The 21,511-nt window shown below is 40.8% G+C and overlaps 1 protein-coding gene across 1 annotated transcript in view; it reads left to right on the plus strand.

Moving 5' to 3' along the window:
* txnrd2.2 (thioredoxin reductase 2, tandem duplicate 2) overlaps positions 1 to 21,511 on the plus strand; it is an 85,735-nt gene that overhangs the window by 43,304 nt on the left and 20,920 nt on the right. Inside the window, exons 9-11 of the mRNA XM_043715390.2 lie at positions 4,063 to 4,082; positions 4,587 to 4,678; positions 6,916 to 7,090. Of these exons, the coding sequence (XP_043571325.2) occupies positions 4,063 to 4,082; positions 4,587 to 4,678; positions 6,916 to 7,090 (287 nt within the window). The remainder of the gene's footprint in view (positions 1 to 4,062; positions 4,083 to 4,586; positions 4,679 to 6,915; positions 7,091 to 21,511) is intronic.

Genomic DNA, 21,511 nt, shown 5'->3' on the forward strand with positions numbered 1-21,511 from the left:
CTTGACACCTGCCTGAACAAACATCCCTCTCGATCCACACCCCATTCAGCATTCACTTCTTTAATTTCTGACGCAAAGTGGTGGCAATATTGAGCATTTACAAGATTAGATGTACTAACTCACTATGGCTCTGTCAACAGTACCTTTCAGACCCACAACCTTCAGCACCTAGAAGTACAAGGCCAGCAGATGCTGGAAAGACTACCACATGCAAGCTGCACATCAACCTGACATGAAAATACCTGATTATTCCATCACTGTCCCTGGGTCAAAGCCCTGGGATTCATAGAACATAGAACAATACAGCACAGAACAGGCCCTTCGGCCCACGATGTTGTGCCGAACTTCTAACCTAGATTAAGTACCCATCCATGTACCTATCCAAATGCCGCTTAAAGGTCGCCAATGATTCCGACTCTACCACTCCCATGGGCAGCGCATTCCATGCCCCCACCACTCTCTGGGTAAAGAACCCACCCCTGACATCTCCCCTATACCTTCCACCCTTCACCTTAAATTTATGTCCCCTTGTAATACTCTGTTGTACCCGGGGAAAAAGTTTCTGACTGTCTACTCTATCTATTCCTCTGATCATCTTATAAACCTCTATCAAGTCACCCCTCATCCTTCGCCGTTCCAACGAGAAAAGGCCGAGAACTCTCAACCTATCCTCGTACGACTTCCTCTCCATTCCAGGCAACATCCTGGTAAATCTTCTCTGCACCCTCTCCAAAGCTTCCACATCTTTCCTAAAGTGAGGCGACCAGAACTGCACACAGTACTCCAACTGTGGCCTAACCAAAGTCCTGTACAGCTGCAACATCACTTCACGACTCTTGAATTCAATCCCTCTGCTAATGAACGATAATACTCCATAGGCCTTCTTACAAACTCTATCCACCTGAGTGGCAACCTTCAAAGATCTATGTACATAGACCCCAAGATCCCTCTGTTCATCCACCTGACTAAGAACCCTACCATTAACCCTGTATTCCGCATTCTTATTTGTTCTTCCAAAATGGACAACCTCACACTTGGCAGGGTTGAACTCCATCTGCCACTCCTCAGCCCAGCTCTGCATCACATCTAAGTCCCTCTGCAGCCGACAACAGCCCTCCTCACTGTCCACAACTCCACCTATCTTCGTATCATATTCCCTTCCTAACAGCATTGTGCGAGTCTAAAACTTCGAGAAAGCCATTCACTGCCTCTCCAATGCAATCAAGGATGGTCAATACAGTCAACAACATCCACATTCCATGAATGATTTAAAAAAAAAGATAAGTAACATGATAACTGCTAATGCAAATAATTGTCCACAATGAATTAATAAAGTTGCACAGGAGGTTGAGGGACTGATTATGATGAATGCAATTAAATGCTATGTATTCAGTAAAATAAATATACTGCCTTGAAGATCTGTGTATCTGTATCCAACAGATCACCTTTCAGATAAACCAGCTGGATAATAGAAACATTGACATCCATTAACAGGGTATTGGAAGCTTCAACTGCTTATGCACGAGTGACCTATGGTATTCTGGATAGCAGCCCAAGGCAAATTCCTATTGTGTACAGCTCATTGTGGACTTAACACCAATGATGTAGCCCTTGGGGCAGTAACATTAAATACTGGTAGTCTTCTGCAATATGTATTGCATTTTTAGCTGTATTGTGTTGTTAATTCCTAAAGGGATTAGTCTTGTCATTAGAATTGTCCATTCCACCATCGCCTCATCCTTCAAATGTCTTGAAGCTTAATTTTGTGTGGGCCACACAGATAGCAAAAGTTTTTTTTTGCCCTTTGTAGCTTTTACTGTATTTTCAGAAGTATTTTACCACTTGTATTATGACCTTTAAAAAAAGAATGTGCTTACATTTATTCCTCTGCAGAAAAAAGCTATATCGCAGAGCTACAGACTGAGAGCTGAGTCGTACTGCAATTGGATTCATAAGATCATAGGTTTAAGTCTGATTCGTGTAAATTGTTCATAACCAAGGCGCGCACACCCTTCCACAGCACTAAGAGATATTGTTCGACTTTAAACTGAACACCCGAACTGTTTTTTGTTGACGGAAAAGGTTACAGTTTTCTTATGTTTAACCTTTGCTTATTGGAATATGACACACTGGGGGAAAACATTGGAGTCTCTCTTAACCTAATATATTCTCAAGGTCAAAAATGAAATGACACCAGGTTATAGTTCAACAGGTTTACTTGAAATTATAGGCGTTTGGGAGAAAGAGTGGAGCTCCAAAAGCTTGCAATCTCAAATAAACTTGTTGGATTGTAACCTGGTGTCATTGATTTTTTGACCTTGTCCAACCCAGTCCAACTCTGGCATCTCCATGTCATAATATATTCTCAGTAAAGTTTTCCATTCTGCGAATACGTAATATTGGTGGATAGTGTGACAAACCTTCACTTGCCATGTTCCTCAGAATATGCATATACCATCAGGATGGAACCACACTGATGCTTTAAAGAGATCTAGACACCTAATTTCATTATAGTCACAGGCCATGAACGACCAGATCAGCTGATTAGAGAACCGGCATCATAGCTAACCTCTCTGAATCTCACTTGGTTTGATTGCATTTTGTAGGACGTTTGGCTGAGTTTTAAATGGAAGACTGCCCTGTAAACATTCCTCGGTATTGGCCAGATGGAAACTAATTTGGGCTGAATAAAGCTACCAAATGACCAAGAAGTTAATCACATTGGAATCCACTTGTTGCAGTAAACACAGTTGACATTTTTTTTCCTTTCATTCCCACCACATGTGAGGTAGGCCATCTCTGGTCCTCCGCTGGTAGTTTGGCTACTGTTAAATAGGATGATTTGTATCCTTCCCACTGCCTCAAGCCCAGGGAGGGAGTTTAAGGATTTTGACCCAGTGACAGTGAAGGAATGCTGTACAACTCCAAGTCAGGATAAAGTGTAGCTTGGTGGAAAACTTGTAGGCAGTGGTATTCCCATCTATTTTCTGTCCTTGTCCTCTAATTGTAGAGGTCACAAACTTGGAAGGTGCAATGCAAGTATGTTGGTGAGTTTTGCAGACCGTCTAGTAAATAGAATACCCTGCTGCCACAATGCCTCGGTGAGAGATGGGAATGAATATTGAAGGTGTTAATTGAGGTGCCAATGAAGGTAGCAGCCTTACGCTGAGTGGTGTTGAGCTTCTGAAGTACTGCATTCATCCAGACAAGTGGAAAGTATTTCCTCACACTTCTGATTTGTAGTTTGTAAATGGTGAGCAGGTTTTCTGGCCTGAGGAAGTAACTTAATTGCAGGATTCCTGGCCTTTAATTTGGTCTTTTTAGCCACACTATATATATGGCTAATTGAGTTCAGGTTTGGTCAATGTTGATTGTGGGCCACTCAATAATGGTAATGTTGTTGAATGTCAAGGGACAATGGTTGAATTCTCTCTTGTTGGTGCTGGTCATTGTGTGGCATTTGTGTGCCACGAATGTTTTTGGCACTATGAGTCCAAGCCTGGATATTGTCCTGGTCTTGCTGTATTTTACCATGGACTGCTTTGGTACTTGCCGAGTCACAAATGGTACTCAACATTGTGCAGCCTTTCGCGATCACCCCCATCTCTGACCTTATGATGGTGGGAAGGACATGGCTGAAGCAGCTGAAGATGGTTTGGGACATTGCATAAGAAATTCCTGCAGCAATCAGAGGTGTGTGTGTGTCAGTGTTCTAATTGTTCTATCAAAGAACAGTATATTAAGCTACATTACTTGTTGCCAATCAGTGGCTACAGGCTTTGGGAGGATGCCTTGTGCTTCTGTATTTGTCGATTACAATCCAATCCAATGATAAACTTTATCAACCCTGCAGCAATGAGTGGGCCTTCCTCCCCTGGTCTTGAGCTCTTCTCAAGAGCTGGCACATGCCTGAGATTGACAGACACCAGCACTCAGTACTGTATACCATTCAGTATATTTTACAGAACAGTGTATGGGTTGCTGGGGTTGAAAGGAAAAAAAGTGTAGCACCAAAAGAAAATTACATTTCTCACTTTAATATTTTTTCCCTTCTCTTTATAGGTTGGTCATTGGTGCAAGCTGTATCCTTCTTTGGAAAACCATTAATAGACTAATAAATGCTTGTACTTACGATCCTATACAGGAGTATAATTTTAAAGACCTGACATACAATCATTTTCTGTCCTTAAGAATGGCTGCTTTACATTGTCCTGCATTGCATTCTGACCTGAGTATAAATCGACTTGCGAACAGACTCGGGAACGGAATTCATTCGCAATTGTGAGGCTGCCTATAAGATTATAAGGACTGCAGATGCTGAAGATCAAAGTCAAGAGTGGAGTGCTGGAAAAGCACAACAGGTGAGGCAGCATCTGAGGAGCAGGAGAATTTACATTTTGGGCCTTTTATTCATCATGAGTATAAAGTTATATACTCAATAATTTTACCCAACATTAAGGATACTAAACATAATTTCATGTTGATGAACCATATCTAATGTCAATCACCAGGTTTGATAAAAGCAGTTTTTAAAACCCCATGCATAGTGCATTAATGTTTGGATCCTTAACCTGATACTTCATTAGATGTGGCCTTGGAATGTGCTGGATTTTTAACTGGTGTTGGTTTGGACACTTCGATCATGGTGCGAAGCATTCCTCTCCGTGGCTTTGACCAGGTATGATAAGGAATATTTCTATATTTAACTATTAAATTGGTTTGATTTTTCATTAACAGATTGTTTGAAGTTGTCTGGATTCATGAAATGAAATACAGAGGCTGTTTTTTTTTCTGTGATATAATGATATTCTTTAAAGACTTCTTTGTGGGTCTGTTTTCACTTAGAAATATTGTACCTGTAGACTTGTCATAGGAGCAGCTTAATATGAGTACTTATTTAATGCTCTTTTGAATGTTTGGAAGAACACAAACTTGATCGAAGAGGTCGGATTTAAGGATGGTCTTAGAGATGATAGAATTGGATGGGTTTAAGGGAGAGAATTTGAGTGTGGTGTGAGGCCCAGTTAGGTCATGGCATGGTTGGACCTGCTGGGACAAAAGGCAGAATGATGCAGAAGAGGAATGGAGGATTTGGAGGGTGAGGAATGATGAGTTTGAGGAGGTTGCAGACATAAGGTGAGGCAAGGCCAGTAGAGGTTTGAAATACCAAGGTAAGAATTTAATATGAGGTTTTGGCAGATTGGTAACCAGTGTATGTAATCAAGGATACAGATACTTTGGGTACTTTGACAGGAAATGGGTAAGATTGTTTTGGGCAATCTTACATAGGTTTTGTAAAGGTGAGAGTATGGGGTTAGAAGCTCTGTTAGAGAGCAGAGACTATGCAACAGTTAGTAAAATTACCGCCTCCCTTTAATGCAATGACAGAGCAATTATTCTACACAATGAGGCACAAGAACAGATATATTTAATGAAGATTGGTGAATGGTTGATCATTTAAATAAAATCTTCAAAAATATTTGGGTAATATCAACTACAAGAATGTAACCTGATTGTTTATTTGCATCTAAGCTCCACGATGTCCTTGTTGTCCCTCATACATCCATAATATATTTTAAAATGTCCGAACAGATCTTTCATGTCATTGATTGCAGTAAGTTGGAAAACGCATCGTTTTATAGGAGCAAGAGCACCCAATGTGACCGCCTCTACATTGAAGAAACCAAATGCAGCCTGGGTGACCACTTTGCAGAACACCTCCAGCCGGTCATTTTAACACAGTGTCCTGCTTGCACACCAGCTTGTCCGTCCTTGGCATGCTGCAATGGTCCATCAAATCATATCACAAACTGGAGAAACAACATTGCATCTTTAGATTAGACAATTTACAACCTTCTGGATGTGATATTGAGTTCAGCACCTTCAAATTGTGAGCCAACTTCCATTCCTTCCCTTTTAGCTTTACTTGTTGTATTCTCTGTCACCATGTCCTCTCTCCCCTCCCCTCCCCCCATTCCAGTAGGACTGTCTGATCTTTCCACTTTGGCAATTAGACACACCACTGTTCTGCCCTTCTCACATTCCAATCACTTGATCTGCTCTATCAACACCCTTTCTCCCCAGCATTCCACGCTCCCACTATTGCATAAATGCTCCCCCCTCCTCAGTTCATGTCAGCTGTGATGAATCATAGATTCCCTACAGTGTCAAAACAGGCCAATTTGTCCTACAAGTCCACTCTGAAGAATATCCCACCCAGACCCACTTTTCTACAATTACCCTGACTAATGCATCTAATCTGTGCATCACTAAACAGTACGGGCAATTCAACATGGCCAGTTTACCTAATCTGCACATCCTTGGACTGTGGGAGGAAACCGAAGGAAACCCACACAAACACTTGGAGCATGTGCAAACTCCACACAGACGGTCGCCTGTGGCTGGAATTGAACCTGGGTCCCTGGTGCTGAGAGGCAGCAGTGCTAAGCAATGAGCCACCGTGCTACCAGTGAGTCATGTGGACTCAACGTTAGCTTGCTCTTTCTCCACGAATGCTGTCTGACCTGCTGTGACCTCCAGCAATTTTTGTTTCGAGTAATACTCTGTGTTTTATATAGTACTATTTTGCTAAGATAACGCTATATAAAATGTTCCATCTAAAATTTATTTGTTTCACTGTGCATTCTTGAGTTCCCTCGTCTATTCTGCACTACAAGGAGCCTATCAGAATGAAAGCACAGCTCTGCCCTGATGGGAATCTCCTGTCAGAAATGGGGAGCTCTTTCATTATGTAAATATGGAGGATCGGAGGGGTAATCTGTGAGAGATTGCCACTCCTCAGAAAATAAAGGCTAAAACTGAAAAATTCAACTTTCTTCCGAGATAGCTCATATAAATATTGCCTGACAATATGCGGTTGCAAATTAACTTACTTCTCATTTTCTTTTAATGTAGCAAATGGCCCATTTGGTGACAGACCATATGGCATCTTATGGCACCAGAATCTTTTGGAAATGTATTCCAATCAAAATAGAAAAATTGGACAGTGGAAAACTGCAGGTTATTTGGAAAAATCTGGAGTCGAATGTGGAAGAACGAGAGTCTTTTGATACCGTGATGTGGGCAATTGGTAAGAATATCAAATCTTAACACACCCCTTTAATCAGAAACATTGTGGTGATTTTACAAACTTGCATTTGTGTATCTTTGCATTAGGAAAACATGCAACCTTCATAAAATTCACCAATAATATTTTTATTGGGCAATAAAATGGCATGACAGATTAATTATAGTTCAGTCCATTATAATGCATTGTTATTAATATTCAGTGGTGTTTTTGTATGCTAGATTGTGTACCCTTGCCCTATAGTTTGGTTCAAGTTTTGAAAATCCATTAGGGTTTGGTTGCAAACATATTGATAGTCTTTCATTGTTACCCAAATACCCATCGCTCACAGGAGCCTCTCCACTCAGCATTGGTGTTCCATCTGAAGGGGGAACATCTGTGATGCGCTTCATACTGTTCTCACTCAAACTCCACTTGTAATCTTCCAGCACACAAGTCCTGGAGAGTATTGAGAAGAAAAATTCCTGGCTACGGTTTTTTGGGCCTTATCTTTCCAGGGACATGGACATCATTTATTACTCTCTTTATCAGCAACCTTAATAAAAATAATTAATTCACCATACAACTGGAATCAAATATGTACTATTCAGGCACTCATTGAAAAACCTTGCTGAATATTGGGGAGGAGGATGGGGGAATGAAAGAGTAGAGGGAGAATACTACCCATTTTTATAGCATGTTTTAATGTTCTACCTTGTACTTTTTGATTTTTATTGACACCTAACTCGGAAAAGAGTTAGATTTAATGAGATGTGGCGTTTCACAGGCTCACAGCACTATGAATTTGGATGTTGATTCTTTGTAACAAGTGAAAAACATATATGGTATATTGTAGTAGGAAATGTACCAGCCTACATAGAATGTTGGTTAAAGATGAAAAGAGTGAGTTACAGGGTTGCTTCAATTGGAGAAGGATGAGAAATTCTGTGCACTAGCAATTGATATTGGATCTAAATGGCTGTAAGGAGTGTCAGGTTGAAATTTACTTCTGGTGCTCACTAACACATACGTGTGTGTTGAAATTTACCATTAATGGAAGAGAGAGGGTTTTGGCAAACTTTAGAAACGGCGGAAGACTTCTAGAGGAGTCAGGCCAGCAAATGGGCAAACAGGTAAAATGAAGTGTGAAGCAATATATTTTGGGAGAGAAGAAACAAGATTTGGAATACATACCCAGAAATGTAATGCCAAGTGGTGCCTCATCCTTGTGAATGTAAGGAGTTCAGGTTAATTGTCTCAAGAGACCCTCATATTCTCTTTGAATCCAGGTTCACTGAAGTTGTGGCAATGTGAGCCATTACCTTTCCCACTCTCACTCAAAGTGGCTGAGGCCACCTTCAGCCCTCCACTGTTCCAGTTGACCCAGCGGAAATATGGAATTAAGGAAGGTTTCAAACTGATCTGTTTGGCTCAGCTACTTACCAGTTAGACTCGTTGAGACATTGTGGGAAGCTTGCATTGTTCGAAAAGCAGTTTGTTCACTGCAGAATTGCTGAATCAACCATAAAACGTTTCTTTAGTGAGTTTGGTTTTCAAGTTGAAGTGGGTACAATGTTATATAAGTCTTATGAACTCAATGGTATGTAAACTGAGTATATTCAACTGTATAAAAGGCCCACTTGAATGAATACAAATGTGTAGTTTCACAGGCTCAACAGCATAGTAATCCACCTAATTTTTCTCACTGTCAGATCTATTTACAATGAGTCCATCATGAAGATCTTAACTTTATTTTTGGTCAGCCCTGCCTCTGTTCAGCAAACCTAGAAGTAAACTGTAAGCACTTTGATCTGTGCTTTTGAGTTTACACTCAGTGTTTCTGTGTTAACACACCCATACCAGGTGTTTTAGACAGTGGGAGATAAAGCAATGAGAAGAGGTTAACTCTTTAACATAATGATTTCCTCTCTATTGCACTGTTCAGTCTTTTTCTGGGCGCTACCATAATGAATTGTATAGAAATGCAGTTAAACTTGACTGATTAGAGTTTCATCCCCTTGTGCTTTCCTGTTGATTGTTTTCAATTCTTCCTCCACATTTCCTGTTTGATCAAGAGAGCAGATAGTCTGCAGTTTGAATGCAGCTTCAGTCTTTTCTCCAAGTTTTTTGAGTAAGATAACGTAGAGTAGGCTGAAGGGCATTTGTGGCCGTGCTTCATCTTTGAAAGCCTAGGTTTGTAGAGAAAGGGGAATATTGTGCAGGATCTCCTGGTAAACCATGTGTTTGACTTAGAGATGATTCTGTGAATCTTGCTAGCAGTCAAGGTGGTGGTAGTGCATTCAGAGCAACGTAATTCAAGCTCAAGAAAGATGAGACAGAGAGCCGAAATGACGCAGGTGAATGCATTAGCAGGCAGTATGTGAGCAAAGGATCACTTTGCATTGCCTGTTATGGACTTTGAATGTAAATACCTAATTGGCTACATGAGTGATCTACTGGTAGTGGTTACTTGTTAAAAATAAAAAAAAATCTCATGGTGATTCGGTGATGGGAAACAAAACCATTTGGTCGTGTGTGATAGCACTTCCGGAGAGAAAGATCACTCAGAGGATCTGCCCTTATCTTTGGCATGTGAGCAGGGTGCTGGTGGTATTTAGGTTTTAGAGAGATCTGAGTTTTACAGCTTGTTAAGAAGACTAAGTGATGCTTTGCACAAAAGAAAAAATTTAGCTTTTTTGATGCAGCTTCAATGTTACAGGTGCTGTAGGACTTTAATTTGAAGTGGGAGATTTAACAGCTGGGAGTCTGATTTATCCAACAGGACTCACCTTGGCTGCCTCTGGGAGTTACTGCTGAGAACCAGTTCATGGGATATCTAGGTCCATGTGCTAGTAATGTTCATGGAGGTCAGGCAGCATCCAAGGAGCAGGAGAATTGTTCCCAAGTCCCTCCTCCCTACCTTTTATCTTAGCTTGCTTGGCACACTTTCCTCATTCCTAAAGAAGGGCTCATGCCCGAAACATCGATTCTCCTGCTCCTTGGATGCTGCCTGACCTGCTGCGCTTTTCCAGCAACACATTTTCAGCTCTGCTCTCCAGCATCTTCAGTCCTCACTTTCTCCTAGTAATGCTCATCCCAATCTCGGCAAATACCATTCTTTACTGCCACTGTCTGAGCGTCTGTTTATTTAATAAATAAATAATATGTTAATTATGTTGTTGTAAAAATGTAACTTTGCTGTCGGACAGTTTTCAGGTGAAAATCTTTGGTATAGGCTTCAAAGGATCCTTAATAGGATGTAGGTTTGCTCACTGAACTGGAAGGTTTGTTTTCAGATGTTTCGTCACCATACTAGGTAACATCATCAGTCAGCCTCCGGATGAAGCACTGGTGTATGGCCCGCTTCATAATAATGGGTTTAGGTTTCCTTGGGTTGGTGATGTCATTTGCTGTGGTGACGTCATTTCCTGTTCTTTTTCTCAGGGGCTGGTAAATGGAATCCAAGTCATAGAGATGTACAGCATGGAAACAGAACCTTCAGTCCAACCTGTCCATGCCAACCAGATCTCCCAACCCAATCTAGTCCCACCTGCCAGCACCCGGCCCATATCCCTCCAAACCCTTCCTATTCATACACCCATCCAAAGGCCTCTTAAATGTTGCAATTGTACCAGCCTCCACTACTTCCTCTGGCAGCTCATTCCATACATGTACCACCCTCTGCATGAAAAAGTTGCCTCTTAGGTCTCTTTTATATCTTTCCCCTCTCACCCTAAACCTATGCCCTCTAGTTCTGGACTCCCCAACTCCAGGGAAAAGACATTGCCTGTTTACCCTATCCATGCCTCTCATAATTTTATAAACCTCTATAAGGTCACCTCTCCGCCTCCGACGCTCCAGGGAAAACAGCTCCAGCCTGTACAGCCTCTCCCTATAGCTCAAATCCTCCAACCCTGGCAACATCCTTGTAAATCTTTTCTGAACCCTTTCACGTTTCACAACATCTTTCCGACAGGAAGGAGACCAGAATTGCATGCAATATTCCAACAGTGGCCTGACCAATGTCCTGTACAGCCGCAACATGACCTCCCAACTCCTGTACTTAATACTCTGACCAATAAAAGAAAGCATACCAAATGCCTTCTTCACTATCCTATCTACCTGCGACACCACTTTCAAGGAGCTATGAACCTGCATTCCAAGGTCTCTTTGTTCAGCAACACTCCCTAGGACCTTACCATTAAGTGTATAAGTCCTGCTAAGATTTGCTTTCCCAAAATGCAGCACCTCATATTTATCTGAATTAAACTCCATCTGCCACTTCTCAGCCCATTGGCCCATCTGGTCAAGATCCTGTTGTAATCTGAGGTAACCCTCTTTGCTGTCCACTACAATATGCTAGAGTTCCGCTTCTGGGAATTCTCATGCATGTTTCTGTTTGGCTTGTCCTCAAATGGATGTGTCCCAGTCAAAGTGATATCTTTCCTCATCTGTACGTAAGGACACTAGTGAGAGTGGGTCATGTCTTTTTTTTGGCTAGTTGATGTTCATGTAACCTGGTGGCTAGTTTTCTGCCTGTTTGTCCAATGTAGTGTTTGTTACAGTTCTTGCAAGGTATTTTGTAAATGACATTAGTTTTGCTTGTTGTTTGTATATGATTTTTCAAATTCATTTGCTACTGTTTTAGTGTATTGTGGGCTACCATGATGCCAAGAGGTCTGAGTAGTCTGGCAGTCTTTTCCAAGATGTCTTTGGTGTAGGCGAGAGTGGCTAGGGTTCAAAGTTTGTGAGAAGATTTGTAGCTCGGGTGCTTGTTGCTGTGGTTCTGTTCGCCGAGCTGGAAGTTTTTGTTGCAAACGTTTCGTCCCCTGTCTAGGTGACATCCTCAGTGCTTGGGAGCCTCCTGTGAAGCGATTCTGTGGTGTTTCCTCCGGCATTTATAGTGGCCTGTCCCTGCCGCTTCCGGTTGTCAATTTCAGCTGTCCGCTGTAGTTGCCGGTATATTGGGTCCAGGTCGATGTGTTTGTTGATGGAGTTTGTGGATGAGCGCCATGCTTCTAGGAATTCCCTGGCTGTTCTTTGTTTGGCTTGCCCTATAATGGTAGTGTTGTCCCAGTCGAATTCATGTTGCTTGTCTGCGTGTGTGGCTACTAGGGATAGCTGGTCGTGTCGTTTCGTGGCTAGTTGATGTTCGTGGATACGGATCGTTAGCTGTCTTCCTGTTTGTCCTATATAGTGTTTTGTGCAGTCCTTGCATGGGATTTTGTACACTACATTAGTTTTGCTCATGCTGGGTATCGGGTCCTTCGTTCTGGTGAGTTGTTGTCTGAGTGTGGCAGTTGGTTTGTGTGCTGTTGTAAGTCCTAGTGGTCGCAGTAGTCTGGCTGTCAGTTCAGAGATGTTCTTGACGTGTGGTAGTGTGGCTAGTCCTTTGGGTTGCGGCATGTCCTCGTTCCGTTGTCTTTCCCTTAGGCATCTGTTGATGAAATTGCGAGGACATCCGTTTTTGGCGAATACCTTGTATAGGTGTTTCTCTTCCTCTTTTTGCAGTTCTGGTGTGCTGCAGTGTGTTGTGGCCCTTTTGAATAGTGTCTTGATGCAACTTCGTTTGTGTGTATTGGGGTGGTTGCTTTCATAGAAAGCGGCAGGGCTGAAAACGTGTTGCTGGAAAAGCGCAGCAGGTCAGGCAGCATCCAGGGAATGCTGCCTGACCTGCTGCGCTTTTCCAGCAACACATTTTCAGCTCTGATCTCCAGCATCTGCAGTCCTCACTTTCTCCTAGAAAGCGGCAGGGACAGGCCACTATAAATGCCGGAGGAAACACCACAGAATCGCTTCACAGGAGGCTCCCAAGCACTGAGGATGTCACCTAGACAGGGGACGAAACGTTTGCAACAAAAACTTCCAGCTCGGCGAACAGAACCACAGCAGTGGCTAGGGTTTCTGGACGTGTTTTGTCTGTTTGTTTGTTGCTGAGAAATCGGCGGACTGTGTTCATTGGATATCCGTTCTTTTTGAATACACTGTATTTTCCTCTGTGCTGCAGTGTGTGGTGGCTCATTGTAATAATGTTCTAATGCAGCTTCGTTTGTGGGTGTTGGGATGATTGCTTCTGTAGTTAGGTATTTGGACTGTATGTGTTGTTTTCCTGTACGCGCTGGTTTGAAGTTCATCATTGGCTGTTTGCTCTACTGTGACATCTAGGAATGGCAGTTTGTTGTTGTTTTCCCCTCTTTTGTGGATTTTATGCCGGTAAAGTTATTATTGATGGTCTTGAAGGTTTCCTCTAATTTGTTTTGTTTAGTGATGACAAGGGTGTGATCCACATTGTGGACCCAAGATTTGGGTTGATGATCGGCAGAGCTATTTGTTTGAGTCTCTGCATTACCGTTTCTGCTAAGAACCCTGATATCGGAGATCCCATGAGTGTCCCATTGGTTTGTCTGTAGGTTTTCTTGTTGAAGGTGAAGGGGTGGTAAGGCATAGGTCCACTAGCTTCACTATATTGTCCTTGCTGATGAAGTTGGTGGTGTTTGGTCTATGGTTCTTCTAATAGTGTATTCAGTGTTTTCTTGGCCAGGTTGATGTTGGTGGATGTGAACAGGGCTGTTACATCAAAGGAGACCATTGTTTTATTCTCTTCTATCTTGGTATCTTTGGTCTTCAGGAATTCTTGGGTGGAGTGAATGGAGTGGTGTGAGTCCACTACTAAGTGTTTTAATCTTTGGTGTAGCTCCTTGGCCAATCTGTAAGTTGGTGTTCCAGGTAACGAGACTATGGGTCTGAGGGAGTGGTCCTGCTTTGTGAGTTTAGGCTAAACCGTAGAAGCGTGGTTTCATTTTTTGGAAGTCAGTCTTATTTACATCTCCAGATTTCTGAAGTTTTTTGAGTAGGGGTGTGATACGGTTCTCTAGTTGTGGGGTCGGGTCTATTGCCAATTGTTAGTAAGTGTTAATATCTGCAAATCGTGCGTTCACTTTCTCAATATAGTGTCTTTGATTTAAAATGCCGATTTCTCAGCAACAACTCAAACAAGCAAACAAAACATGTCCAGAAGCCCTAGCCACTGTCCCCTACATCAAAGACATCTCGGGAATGACTGCCAGACTACTCGGACCTCTTGGCATCATGATAGCCCACAAACCCACCAACACACTAAAACAGCAGCTATTGAACTTGAAAAACCCTAGACAGACAACAAACAAAACTAATGTCATTTACAAGTACCTTGCAGTAACTGTAACAAAGACTACATTGGACAAAAAGGCAAAAAACTCGCCACAAAAAGAAATGACCCACTCTCACTAGTAACCTTACATACAAATGAGGAAGGACACCACTTCGACTGGGACCAAACATCCATTCTCCGACAAGCCAACAGAGACATGCATGAGCATTCCCAGAAGTATGGCACTCCAACCAGAACTCTATCAATAAACACACTGACTTGGATCCCATTTACCACCCACTGAGAAAAAGAACAGGATATGACATCACCACAAGAAATGACATCACCAACCCAAAGAAACCTAAGCACATAAATAAAAAGCAAGCCATACCATCAGTGCTTCACCGGAGGCTCACTGATGTTATCTAGTATGGTGGCGACATGTCTGAAAACAAACCTTTCAGCTCAGCGAGCAAATTTACATCCATAGTTTTCAATCCATGCATACTGCATAACAGTGTGTCCTAACTTTATTTGGAAAGCAAGGCATTGTTCAGTATTTCAGGATTTAATTTCTGGATTAATTCTGTACACTCATAAATAAAGTAAAATTAGTTTGTCACAATGTTTGGAATTTATATTAAGTATTTTATCCTATAATAACTCTTGAACTTACAGTACTTTAAGGAATTTAGCATTTACACATTAGAAATTTTAAATACTCCCACACGCTCTCATTGTTCTGCACATGCTGCCACACTCTCCTAATTCCCACTTGTGGATTCTTTCCAGCAGGAAGCATTAGATTGTGTACTTCAGACGATTTCTCTTCCGTACTGTACACAAAGGTGGTGATGGTCTTTGGAACATCCCTAACCGAACTCTGGCTCGGACTAAGTATCTTTGTGCTTTGAGATTTTAATGAGGGCTTTTTGTTTGATTTTTGAGGGTTCCTTTTGCATTCTCATTGACTCCTTTATTAGGTGATGCAGTCACAAAGTGACATTACTTCTGTATTTACGTTGACATAATGGGGTCTGAGCCCATAAATAGAATTTGAAGATTTCAGCAATATCCTCAATAAGCATTGTGGCTCTATAACTTAAAACCACAACACACAAGCAAAGCACTAATTTCAAGACACTGCAGCATTTAAATTGACATGAATTAACAGACATAAGCAACAATTGCGTTTTTGAAGAAAGGACTAACGCAATTCTAAACACAAAAAAGCTATCACTGCTTTCTGCAGACATTGCAGGTAAATGATTCATTATTGTCTCTAACACAGGTGTTACATCGCAAGTAATTCATTCTGAGAGATGCTTTGAGATGTGATTAAACACATTTTTTTATGGAATAAAATTGTCCAGCATTAGATTATTCAGTTGAGAATGTTCATTACAATGCTAATTTTCATACAATACATCATAATTTTGTTGATAGATGTAAAATTGTACTCTCCCCTTCTGTTGCTTCTTCTTCCCCTCTCTCTCTCTGTGTCTCTCGCTCACACACAGTAACCACTGGCATGCTCACTTCACCCTTTGCCCTCAGCCTTACTCCCTGGTCCCACTCTCATCAACTTTGCTTCCTACCCTTCCTCACCCATCCTGTTTCGTGTGGCTTCTGGTCCTAGTTCCTCTGGCCCCATTTCTTTCCCCCTACCCACAACGTTGTCCCAGCCTCCAGCCCCCCCACCCCCATGACCTGGCCTCTGACCCACCACCCCTGCCCTTTACTGCCCTTGTATTTTGACCATTGATATGATGTTCCTCTTAAGCCTAGCTGACTGAGGTACCAACAGAATGTGTTGTGTTTTTTTAAATTGTACTAAGCCTCTGAAATTGATTTCAAGTTTGTCATGTCTAGCAGTAATTCAAGGGCTTTTTTTTTTAAACCCTCGAGGGAGTAGGAGATTATCACAAAAGTGGCAGCACTTCAGAATAATTTGTTCTTATTACTATTCATCAGAGGTAAATGTTTGGATTTGCCAGTTAGATTTTTCAGGACACAAACATGGTAAGTCTTGCAAAGAAGATAGATGTGTAAGCAGTTATTAGAAGATTAGAGGACTTCAAAGTGGATGAAGCACCATTTCCAGGTAGCAGCTGTCCAAGATACAGGAGCCAATCTTGGCAAATCTCAACAGGAACTATCTTGGACGTTTCAAAATGACAAGTGTTGCAGCAATGTTCAAACAAGAACAGAAACACTCCCATAATAACCTGGGTATATCTTGTTTAGGTGTAAATCAAGCAGTGAAATGGCATGAATTCATTATGTTCACCGCCAACTTGTATTAAAAAATGACTTGCATTATTAGAATTAGAATTTTTTTTTGAATTTTAATTTTTTTTAAATTTAGTCCTTTGGCCTAACAGGTCCACACTGACCCACTGAAGACCCATTCCCCCAACATTCCCACATTTACCCCCAACTAATGCACCTAACCGACACATCCCTGAATACTATGGGACAATCTAGCATGGCCAATTCACCTAACCTGCACATCTTTGGATTGTGGGAGGAAACTGGAGCACCCGGAGGAAACCCACGCAGACATGGGGAAAATATGCAAACTCCACACAGTCAGCCAAGGCTGGAATTGAACCTGGGTCCCTGGCGCAGTGCTAACCACTGAACCACCGTGCCACCCCATTATGTAACATTTCACAGCCTCAGGATGTTGCAAAGCTTTGAAGCCAATGAAGTTCTACTAAAATGTAGTTAATCTAGGAATACAAATTGAAACACTGATATGTTCATGTGTGACCTTTATGCAGCACATCTTTGGATATTGTGCAATGCTGTAAACTACAGTTAAATTTGTCTTAGTGTTCCTGCATTGAGCAGCTACAATAATTTGTAACACCATGTAACATCCCATGATGCTTGGCAATAGCATTGTAAAAGTAAGTATGACATTGTTGTGTGGTTCAGTCTGTTAGGACAGGTAACCGATAGCTTGGTCAAAAAGCTGGGTTTTAAAAGGGAAAGAAGCAGAAGCAGAAGGGTGTGAAGAAGAAATTCCAGAGCTTAGACTAGGCAACTTAAAATATATGGCACCAATGGTGAAGCAATTCTAAATCAACTGCAAGGATGGTTCACTTGATTGATTCTTGGGATGACAGGGTTATTATCTGAGGAAAGGTTGAGAATAATGGACATTTCTGGAATTTAGGATTAGAGTGGTGCTGAAAAGGCACAGCAGTTCAGACAGCATCCAAGGAGCAGGAAAATTGACGTTTCGAGCAAAAGCCCTTCATCAGGAATACCTTTTTACCTTTCTGGAATCTAGAAGAGTGAAAGACAATTTGAAATGTATAACTGTCTTGAGAGGATGAAGCTTAAAATACTGTGGAATCTGGAGATCTGAAATAAAAACAGAACATTCCGGAGAAACTCAGCACATCTGATCACATCTGTGAAGAAACAATTAGCATTTTGAGTCCAGTGACTCCTCTTTGGAGTCTTAACGGCTTATCAGAAGAATCTAAAACTGTGGATCATACTCTCAGAGCAATCAGTTCATCATTTGTGACTAACATGAGAGATTTCTGAAGTATTTCAAAGGGTTTCTTTTTCAAAGGATTTAAGGATATTTGGAATCTTAGAGCTTGGTGTCCAGTTGTTGAATACATTCAACACTGGAATTATTAAAAATTTTAAACATGGGAATTGAAGGATATGGAGATGGGTTGGAAATTGGAGTTGAAGCCTAAGGTCAGCCTTGAGTGGGCTTGAGAGGTTTCTGCTGTGGAAATGTTTAAAGTGGACTAAAAATTATGAATAGAATCTCAAGTTTTGTTTTAATAACTGAATAATCTTGCCCCTGGGGATTTTATATAGGACATGACATGTAATATGCCTAACCTTTGTGTGGGGAGTTATTGATGTTAAGTATTGTAGGTTGTATTTTGTTTTGGTCTCAGTGCTATGGAGGTTTACATTTCCTTTTTACTGTCAATATTTCTTTTCAAAGCTACATTATAGTTTGATGCACTAGCATTTTTTTTGTAAATTATGTGGGCAAGATCCTAACTGCCCACTGAACTGAAGGGTAGCAACAGATTGAGCCAACAATACTCTAACTGTGCTTCGCAATCTTAAGAGAACTGCGTTTTAGTGGTGTTACGTGTAGATAATGTGCAGTATTGTTTAAAATAAAATTAAACAAAAAAAGTAATTTAGTAAGCCCCAGGCAATGCAAACTCAAGAAGAACCTGATTTTCAAATGCCAAATGTTGATATTTCGGGTCCCTGGGATTTTGGAAGAATGTGTTGGTACAGTCTGTATGCCATGGAGGCTTTTATATTTCCAATTTAAAAGCCGAATGAAAATGAGCATTTGAAGCTGTGGCTGATTGGCAGTTGCAGTTGTTGCTTTCTGCTGTCGAGACTTCCTTGTGTTGATTGATCAGAGCACAATAGTAAATCTATTCTTGTAGTACCAAGATGTGTGATCATTGCAACCCGGAGGCTGGCTGGTTGAATTATATTACTTTGGTCTTAGTACTTCCTTTCAAATATAAACAATTGGTTAAAAATAGATTTTTTTTTTTAAATGAGTATTGTACTTGTTGGTTTTGGGAGAAGTGGTGTGGTTTCTTTTTTAAGGCCTTTTTCCATTTCTTTTACAGGCAGTTCCTGTGGAATAATGAATACTGCCATTCCCAAGTTCCCTGAGAACAAATTAAATTACAGAATTTTGTTATATTAATTAGAGCCTTTAGGGAAGAAAAGGATGGATTGCATTATTGCCCAATTTGTACAATTAAGTGCAAATTGCATGTCGTGAGATAGCTTTTAGAATCTCCCAGCACTTTTAGTCTTGATTTATCATTTACAGGTTAATATGACAAGATTGAACTATTAACTCCGAGCTACATTATATTACTCAGGGGGACTCTTGTGGGCAATGGTTGTGTCCTTACATCTGGGCCAGGAGGCCTAGGTTCAAGTTCCACCTACTCCAGAGGTGTGTAATAACATCTCTGAACAAGTTGATTAGAATCTATATATTGTTCACTGGGGATTATGTATTTTCTGATTGCATTATCCTGTTACCTCTGAAGATGCAAATAGCACTATTACACAAATGCGTACAAGCCAAAATTATTTGATGAGTCTTATTTGCAAGTGAAGCAAACAGATCTAGCAAGATCAAAGACATTATGTGGAGAAACTAAAGTCGGAATTGCTTCCCTCTGAGCAAAAAAAGGTCGTGGCGAATTAATCATGTCACTCAATCATGAAAGGTTTGATAGAATAAATAAGAGGACATCCTGCTGACAATTTTTTAGGATGATAGGAGATGATTCAGATGATTTATATATTTTGCATGACTCTGGTTGTAACAGTGACTTTACCTTTTCCTATTTAAGCTTTTACTTTAGGAGCTGTCTGCACAGCAGCTGTTGAAATTTAAACGCAACGTTAGTTTGTTTTGTTAACTGAGATTAGTGATCATAAACGCACATGAATCCAGTGGACTGTCTACAGAAGCCTTTACCAATAGTGTTGGTTTAGAATATTTTGGCAGAAGAAACATTCAACACCATGGATAGTTAACATTTTAAACTATCATTCTGCAATGCAGCTTTCAAGTTTTAAGAGACTCCAGGACAAATACATTTAGGAATCTGTACCATATGCAAAGGTTAGCAAAGCAACTCAAACTATAAATGGAACACCAGGTTCGACTGTAGTATACCAATTAATACATTATAAAAAATTGTATTGCATTGGTGTGTATTTTAGAATCTTCATAAAAACAGGCTGTACCAAAAAACTGGAGTGAGATGGTTCATACTCCAAATGACTGGGTTTTACATATAATGTTTAACTCATTGATGTTTTAAAATTGTCCCTCAAGTTTAGCATTATGCTCATGAGCTCGTAAAACTGAGGAAATGTTTAATTTGTGAATTTTCATATTGATCAGGACCGTTCTAGTGGCTGGAACGTGGGGAGAAGGCAGTGCGACAAATACAACTAATAAGAGAAGGAGGGGAAAGGAAAGGGATGGTTTACTTTTCCCAGATGCATTTTTGGTTGAGAGGAAATAATTCACGACCAGTAGTAAGTTGGTGCAGGAACATGATGTACTTTCAAATGTGTTATTTGTAGGTGGGGATGCTAGCATCATCCATTAGATAGCTCTCTAACTATCAAACTCAGACAAACCAAGTAAGCCATGCTGGGAAAGTATAGGTGAATTAAACACTGTTGGCAAGGAAAATTACGCTCAAGCACTTTATTCAACTTTAGTGTTGATTCAAAGATTGCGAAGTGTTGTTGATATGACTTCAGGAGGAATAAGTTATGACTCACAAGAATATTGGAATTATTGAAACAGTAACTCATTTGTTGAGGAAGAAGGAATACAAAACACTTCGAAAAACAAATATCATCCCATTCCAAATGTAGGTCTTGGAAATCTAAGCGAAATTAGGTAGGGTTGAAAATGAGTTTGGATACAAAATGTCTGCGATGTTGCTAGAATAACTCTCTTCGTCCAGTAGCTTGGGTTGATATTAGTGACTGATTAAGTCCCTCAGTGACCCTTACATCTATTCTGGATGCTAGTTTAGCTGACCATTGAGTTGGCCTGGTTGACATGTTTTTTTTCTTCAATTATTGTACAGCAATCTGTGTTGTCACCTAGGTAGCAGATGAAAACTGTAATGGTAGATCTATAGTCTACATTCCAAGTCTTCACTCTGTGGCTGCTGAGCATGAATGTTTAGTTGTAATTTTAGTGTTTTCGTTGCTGTAGAATTTCCTTAAACCTTGGATCATTTCTTCATGTATCTGTACTCCATCCATTTGAAATATATCTTGCATTTTCATAATTATTGTGTTTTTTTAAAATTCACCAATGGAGCGTTGGCATCACTGACTGGGCTAGCATTTATTGCCTGTCACTAGTTCCCCTGAAAAGAGTGGCAGTAGGCTGCTGTCTTGAACAGCTGCAATCTATGTGCTGTCGGTACATCTGCCACTAGGGAGAGAAGTCTAGGATTTTGATCAAACAACACTGAAAGAACAACGATATATTTCCAAGTCAGGGTGGTGAGTGGGAATTGTAGGTGATGATGTTCCCATGTATTTGGTGCTCTTGCCCTTCTCGATGGAAATAGTCGTATGTTTGGAAGGTTCTTTGGTGAATTTCTCCACTGCTTCTACTGAGTGTTGGAGTTGGAGGTATGGATGCTTGTGGATATGATGCCATTCAAGTGGCTGCTTTGTCCTGGATCATATCAAGTTTCTTGAATGTTGTTGGAGCTGCATTTAATCAGGCAAATGGGCAG

The sequence above is a fragment of the Chiloscyllium plagiosum genome, unplaced genomic scaffold (genome assembly GCF_037043375.1).
Source record: "Chiloscyllium plagiosum isolate Xiang-an unplaced genomic scaffold, Cpla_swu_hap1 HiC_scaffold_24, whole genome shotgun sequence".
Classification (NCBI taxonomy): Eukaryota; Metazoa; Chordata; class Chondrichthyes; order Orectolobiformes; family Hemiscylliidae; genus Chiloscyllium; species Chiloscyllium plagiosum.